This window comes from Mustela erminea, chromosome 10, assembly GCF_009829155.1.
Source record: "Mustela erminea isolate mMusErm1 chromosome 10, mMusErm1.Pri, whole genome shotgun sequence".
In the NCBI taxonomy this organism is placed as follows: Eukaryota; Metazoa; Chordata; class Mammalia; order Carnivora; family Mustelidae; genus Mustela; species Mustela erminea.
The window spans coordinates 96,189,671-96,196,682 of NC_045623.1; the positions used below are offsets into that span (position 1 = coordinate 96,189,671).

At 54.4% G+C, this 7,012-nt stretch overlaps 1 protein-coding gene across 2 annotated transcripts; it reads right to left on the reverse strand.

Annotated features, from left to right (window-relative positions):
* Positions 1-356: 356 nt before the first annotated feature.
* On the reverse strand, positions 357-6,903 carry MRTO4 (MRT4 homolog, ribosome maturation factor). 2 transcript variants are annotated; one of them, XM_032361765.1, is made up of 8 exons: positions 6,799-6,903; positions 3,844-3,902; positions 2,509-2,612; positions 1,794-1,875; positions 1,548-1,615; positions 1,149-1,300; positions 677-753; positions 357-561 (listed from the first exon to the last, which is right to left on the reverse strand). In XM_032361765.1, the coding sequence occupies exons 1-8, from the start codon at positions 6,824-6,826 to the stop codon at positions 412-414; spliced, it is 720 nt and encodes a 239-aa protein (XP_032217656.1). In that variant the 5' UTR covers positions 6,827-6,903; the 3' UTR covers positions 357-411. The 2 variants fall into 2 exon arrangements, with proteins under 2 accessions (XP_032217656.1, XP_032217657.1); XM_032361766.1 differs by lacking the exon at positions 6,799-6,903 and having other exon boundaries at positions 2,509-2,635; positions 3,844-3,876.
* Between the last annotated feature and the right edge of the window lie 109 nt (positions 6,904-7,012).

The following is a 7,012-nucleotide window of genomic DNA, read 5'->3' on the forward strand; positions in this document are numbered from 1 at the left end:
AGAAAGAGGTAGGAAGAGTAGCCAGGGTTCCTCTACTCCTTGACAAACCCGTTTCCAGGAGGGGCACAAGGGCCAGAATAGAGAAGCCCTAGCTCCGGTAGTGGCCCCCATGTCCCCAGCCATCATGCAGGAGGTCCCCAGCCATCATGTGGGAGGCCATGCTGGAAGCTGGCTCCAAGTTAACGAAAGGCACCCAGGGAATCCAAACAAAAGCTCAAAGCGAAGGCCTTTTTTCCTAGAAAAAGTCCTCTCTGCTGTCCACAGGAGCCCCCCGCAGACAGTTTTATTGTTTACAAAAAAGCAGTCCATCCCTCGTGCCCTCCCTGCTGTTCGGCCGGTGGGACGGCGGTCCCGTGCCCTCCCTGCGTTCGGCCGGCGGGACGGCGGTCCCACAGTCCGGTCAAGCGTCCGTCAGCCGTCGCCCTCCCCCTCTGATTCTTCTGCTGATTCGGACGCACTCTCGGGCAAGTCATCTCCCATCTGCTGGAAACTTCCGGACTGTGCATCCCACATGTATTTGATGGTGACCTTGAATTCAGCCATCGCATACCCGAAAAGCTTCTGTAAGGGACACATAAAAGGAACCAATGGTCAGGAGGAGCAAGGGTGACGTGAGGGGGTCCCCGGGGCTACAGCGCACAGACTGTGGCTGGGCGGAGGGGTGGGGGGCACTCACCAGCACGCGGGCCTGCTCTGGGGTCAGCACATCGCCCTCCTTGCACACCTCGTGGTCGGACAGCAGGGTCACCACACCTACAGAGAAAGGGACCTCACACGGTGACTTCTGCACAGAGGCTCGTGCACAGCTCTCTGCCTGCTGCCCAGAGCTGGGAGGGAGCTGGTTAGGGCCCCCTGTCCCCCCCAGCAGACTCAGGCTAAAGCTGCAAGTGCTCAGCTGCCCAGGAGGGTCTGCGGGGACCCTCCCTCTCCCTTTGGGGAGGGAGACATACATGACAGCCTCCCTCAAGTCCCTCAGCTGCTGTGTTCTGGCTGCGAGTTACTGTCTACTCTCGCTCGGACGTGAGAAAACAGAGGCTGGCAGAAAGAAGCCGCTCAGCCACAGAGGCCAGAGTGGGTCTGTCGGGTGTGGGAGCTTCTGCTCCCGGCAGCTAAGCTGGGAACCTTCAGCTCCAGGGATGTCCCCCTACCTCTCTTGAGGGCGGTGGGCAGGCCCAGCTGCCTCAGCTGCGGCTCCATGGAGTGGGGGAACTGCTCCAGGGGCCCTGGGTCCAGGGTCACAGTGAAAGTTGCTTTGTTTCCGGCTCGAGCGAAGTCCATTTCCGCGTATTTCGTAAACCACCTCAGAAAAAGACAAGTGGCAGGAGGGAAGGTTCCTGACTGGCCCAGCCGCGGAGCATGAAGTCAGGCTCCCCTGGCCTCGCCTCCCCGCCCGTGTGGGCTGCTCACCGGCAGTCCGCCTGGAGCGCGGTGCTGCAGAGAACCAGGACTCAGGAGTGGTGTTCCGGGAACCCGTTTTTACTCGATACCTCCGTATCGTACAATGTACCCAGATTACTCCTTCCCTGCTAGTCCTCAAAAACACTTACTCGTTCACTTCCTCCTTGGTGCGGTTGGTGAAAAGGAGACCGACCTCACCCCTCAACTTCTTGCTGACCTACAGAACAAAAGGAGGGTTGGCCCAGTCCCATTAGACATCTGGCAAAACCTGCAAATATTTTTGGTTGGTGTCACTACTCTGGGTCTGGGGATTAAAGGAGGCCTGAGCTTTAAGCTATAAACCAAGCTTTACGCCCTCCCCGATCCCTCCACCAGTGAGACGGCCAGAAACTCACCTGATGTAGGTTGTCTTTGTACTCGTCAGCTGGGCTTCGACCCAAGGCCACCATCATCACCTTGTTTTTGCCAAAGAACATCCTAGAGAGAAAAGAGGTCTGTGAAGGAAGTGCTCCCTCCTCCCCACCATTAGGTGCAGACCTGCTCAGTCCCTGGGAGCCTGACCTCAGGCCCAGGCTCTTCTGCAGCAGGAGGCTTGGCCAGAGGTTCCTACATCTTCCGTGCCTACAGATCCCCAACATTCACAGTATTTCATCTACTGGCCCCCTGTGAGCATTACGTGACCCCCTAGGCCCCCCAATCTGGATGTATGGAAGAGGCACATTCACCGGTCCGCAACAGTCCTTACTTGTACCATCACAGGCGCAGCCCAAGGACAGGCGGCTCACACAGCCTGCTCTAGGGTCACTGTGTGGATTTCGAGTACACGCGGACACTCTAAAACTGATGGGATGTTCCTGAAGGGCCCAGACTCCAGGGGTAAGGGAGCCCCTTCTCCTGAGGGATTATTGCTCAAACATTTCCTGAGAACTACCGAATCCTGCCCCCAAGGAGCTCAATGCAAGAACAGTTTAATAGTTAAAAAATGCCTCTGGAAGGTGTGATGCTTTGTCCTCATTACGGTGGTATCTGTGTGACCGCGGTACCAAGGGTCAGTAACCACCCCTGTGCTTGAGAGCACCCGGGCTCCTCTGCACAGGAAGGCCTGCTCACCGGCTGTGCTTCCAGGCGCTCCGGATGTCCTTCAGCTTGCTGTTCCTCATGTTGGCCACGGAGAAGAGGAAAAGGTACTTGTACGTGTCCACACATTTCCGAAGCTATGGGACAATTCAATGGGGTTCTGGAGTTCAAGGGGCAGCACAGGTTGGACCTCAGATGGGGAAGAGTCTGGTCTAGGTCCCTAACGGCTGTGGAAGTTCAGAGCTGGAGGCATCTAATCTGGTTGTTTCCTCCTTACTTCTGTTACTGAAGCCAAGATCACGCACTCCAAGGGCTCCCCTGTGGCAAAGCAGGTGTGATCTCAAGGTGCAGGTAAGCTGCGCCCCCCTGGCCTTCAGGTTTCTGACTTATCTGCAGCCAGTAGTGGAACGGATCTCTTTGCTTTCCCCATTAACTGACAACCCAGGAAGAGCCATGCTTGGAACGCTCGACAAATGAAAATATATAAATCCTCATTCTTTACTGACGGGGAGGGGGCTCATCCGCCCTGCTCTGCCCACACTGCTGGCTGCAGCCATGAAGACATGGTCTCAAGGAAAAGGCATTACTGTGCTGGAGGAGGCTCCCCTCTCACCCAGCCTGCAGCAGTGTGGACAGTGGGCTGCTGTACCCACTCACATCTGATAACCCGTACTATTATTTTTTTAAAGTAAGCTCTACTTTATGTGGGACTTGAACTTAGGACCCCCAGACCAAGAACCCCACGCTCTACCAACTGAGCCAGCCAGGTGCCCCGTATAACTCCACAGCTTTTTGACACTGGCCAGGCCACCAAAGCTCTCTAAGCGGCCGTGACCTAGCTGCGAAAGAGCTCGAACTCCTTCCAGGAACCCTGAAATGATGGAGCGGGACAGCACATGGAGTACTTCGTGGGGTGCACAGCTCTGTCAAAGCTGGAAACCGTTACTATGCGAGGCTTTTTTTTTTTTAAGATTTTATTTATTTATTTGACAGAGATCACAAGTAGGCAGAGAGGCAGGCAGATAGAGGAAGGGAAGCAGTCTCCCTGCCCAACAGAGAGCCTGATGCAGGGCTCGATCCCAGGACCCTGGGATCATGACCCGAGCTGAAGGCAGAGGCTGAACCCACTGAGCCACCCAGGCGCCCCACTATGCGAGTTTTTATTGGTGCTGCCGCTGGAGGAAAAAGGACGGAACCAGCACCTCATGGTGGCGGTTTTTTTTTTCTTTCTTTCTTTCTTTCTTTCTTTCTCTCTCTCTCCCTTTCTTTCTTTCTTTCTTTTAAAAACAGCGGTTTCCCTGTCAGCTCTCTAGCCACCTTTATAAACCAAATACAAAGTCTGGAACAAGAAAAAGAATGAGCTCTTACCTCTTCTATCAGGTTCTGTTTCAGTTCTAAGCCTTTCTTGGCAGTTTTGGTTAAGGAAACTGATACAAAGAAGAAAAAGAGAGGGGGTGAGAGACGAAGCCAGAGGCCTTGCAGGCTCGTTTCTACCTCCCCTTCGGTAGCTCAGCTGGACCAAGCCAGTGTGAGGCAAGGCAAGGCTGTGTCTTCCCAGGGTCCTCAGAGCGCCTTCTCTAGTGTTCCTGAGCCTGGGGCTCCCCTGACGTATTTCCTATTACTCAGACAAACCAGGTGTTCCTGCGCCCCTCTTAGGCTAAACTAAAATCCCTACTGAGGTATGGGGGCAGGGCTCGTTCCTGTTCTTGGGAGTGCTTTCAGTGGCTGGCTCCCTCGGGTCCCTTTCTGCTCTCCATCATAGTGCACAGAGAAAACCTTTGGTGGCCTCAGCTGTGGAATAATGAATCTGGGGAGTCTATATCCTCTGCCACAAACTGTTTCACAGTTTGGATTCACAGATAAAGCAGTGCCTCTGAGGAGGGCAAGCACCTCTACCCAATGCTGGGACTCAATTTCCTCTTACCCATTTGCCAGACCTCACCAGAGCTTCCTCTACAGAACCCAATCAATCCACAAACATTTAACAGACCTTCGGATGCAAAGCCATGTAGCCCCCCAGTCACGGGTCTGTTCTTACTCATCCTGCCTGGCACTCACGAGGAACATATACGGAATGGTAATCTCACTAGTCAGGGCAAGGGCAGCACGGGAGGGGAAACAAAATGTCCTTGTCCGTTTCCCACCACTTCCACTGCTACAACTGTGGACAACGCGGGCGTCCCCTCTCTCGGATTACTGCGGGCCTCCTTCCTTCCAACTCTGCCTTCTCTCCCCACCTTCCCTAGTCTATTATCAACAAGACAACTAAGGTGATTTTTAAAAAAATTTTTCAGAGTGGGAGAGGTGGGGGCAGGAACAGATAAAAGGGAGAGAGACTATTTTTTAAAAATTTTAAAGAAGATATTTCTTTTTAATTTATTTGACAGAGAAAGAAAGAGACCACAAGTAGGCAGAGAGGCAGGCGGGGGTGGGGGGGCGGGCAGGTTCCCTACTGAGCAGACAGCTCAATGTGGGGCTCGATCCCAGGACACTGAGATCATGACCCAAGCCAAAGGCAGAGGCTTAACCCACTGAGCCACCCAGGCGCCCCACGGAGAGAGACTCTTAAGCAGGCTCCACCCCCAGCACAGATCCTGAAGTGGGACTCAATCCAAGGATCCTAAGATCATGACCTGAGCCATTACCAAGAGTCTGACACTCAACTGACTGAGCTGTCCAGCTGCCCCTAGGGTGATCTCCTAAAAGTTAAACCATGTTGGGGGTCAGTCAGGTAAGCGTCTGACTTTGGCTCAGGTCATGATCTCAGGGTCCTGGGATTGAGCCCTGTGTCTGGCTCCCTGCCCAGCATGGAGTCTGCTTGTCCTTCTCACCCCTGCTCCTCCCCCTGCTCGTGCTCTCTCTCTCAAATAAGTAGTATCTTACACAAGCAGGGGGAATGGGCGAGGGAGAAGCAGGAGCCTGATTCAGGGCTCAATTCCAGGATCCTGGGATCATGACCTGAGCTGAAGGCAGACACTTAATAAATGAGCCAATGAAGCGCCCTGCAGGTAAATAAAACCTTTAAAAAAAAAGAAAAGAAAAGAAAAGAAAAGTTAAACCACGTTACCTCTCTGCTCAAACTCTCGGATATCTACCCATTGCACCTGGGTGTGAAAGCCAAGTCCTTGGGAAGGTTTATAAAGCCCAGACCACTCCCCCTTCTTTGCATACTCTGCTCCAGCCACACTGGCTTCTTGTCCCAGAACACGTCAAAGGTGCTCTCATTACAGCCCCTTTGCACTTTATCTTCCCTCTCCTCGGAACACTTTGGTCTGGGGTAACTCCACGGATGGTGCGCTTCCTTTCTTTAGGTTTCTGCTTATTTGTCAACTCATCAGATACCTTCTCTGGTTGCACTAAACTAAATAACACCACTTCTTCTTCTTCTTCCTTTTTTTTTTTAAAAGATTGTATTTATTTGTTTGACAGACAGAGGTCACAAGTAGGCAGAGAGGCAGGCAGAGAGGGAAGGGGAAGCAGGCTCCCGGCTGAGCAGAGGGCCCCATGCGGGCCTAGATGCCAGGGCCCTGGGATCATGAGCTGAGCCGAAGGCAGAGGCTTTAACCCACTGAGCCACCCAGGCGCCCCAATAACACCACTTCTTTATCTCACTTTTAGTCCATGAAACTCATTATGATCTGACTTGATTCGACTTCTGGTGTTTGGGGGCGGGTATTTTCTCCATGACTAAAACATTAAGCTCTAGACTTTCCTTGCTGTAACTGCTGTATCCTCCCCCCACCGCCACCGCCTACGGTGCCAGGTCCCTAAATATCTGTTCAGTGACTACTAGCAAGAGTCTAGGCGAGAGAGACACTACCACACAGTAAAGGCATTCAGGAATGGTCTCTTACGAAGCGCCTTATGAACTGGCAACTGAGACAGACCCAACCACAGGAAGATCTAAGCATAAGCATGCCAGGCAGAAACACTGCAAGCGAAAGGACCAGAGCCGGGACTAAGCCTGTCCTAAAGGAAAGGCGGCCACAGTGGAGGGAGCGCAGACAGCTGAGAAAGAGGGGCTGAGGTGGGAAAGATGGGCCAAGGCGAGATCGGGCACAGCCTGGGTGCTCAGAAGCTGTTTTCCGGCCCAGTAAGCTTTGGAAGGGCAACCGAGGCCCGGAACTCTCTGCTCCCCTGACCGGACCAGGCTCCAACCCCCTCCGGTGCGCCTGCGGCCGCGAAGCCGTCTCGCAGTTCGCAGAGAGCCCGCGGACTTCTCGCGGACGCCCCGGCATCTCACTCGGTATCCCACAAGCCCCCACCGAAGCGGGCAGCCTGCCGGCCGAGCTGCCCACCGGGTCTCGAAGCCCCTTCGCTCACCTTTCTTGTCGCGCTTGGATTTGGGCATCGCGTTGCAGGCACATGCGGCGAAAGGCGGTGCTGACTGCTAGGACCCCGGCGGCGCGGGGGCTTCTGGGACGGCCCTTCGAGGCTGCCCCCGTGGGTGCCTGATCCAATCCGCGCCGAAGCCCGCCTCTCCCCGCCCGGCCGTCTCCAGGGCGACTCCCAGCCCGCTGGGGGGCCTCCGAGTCCA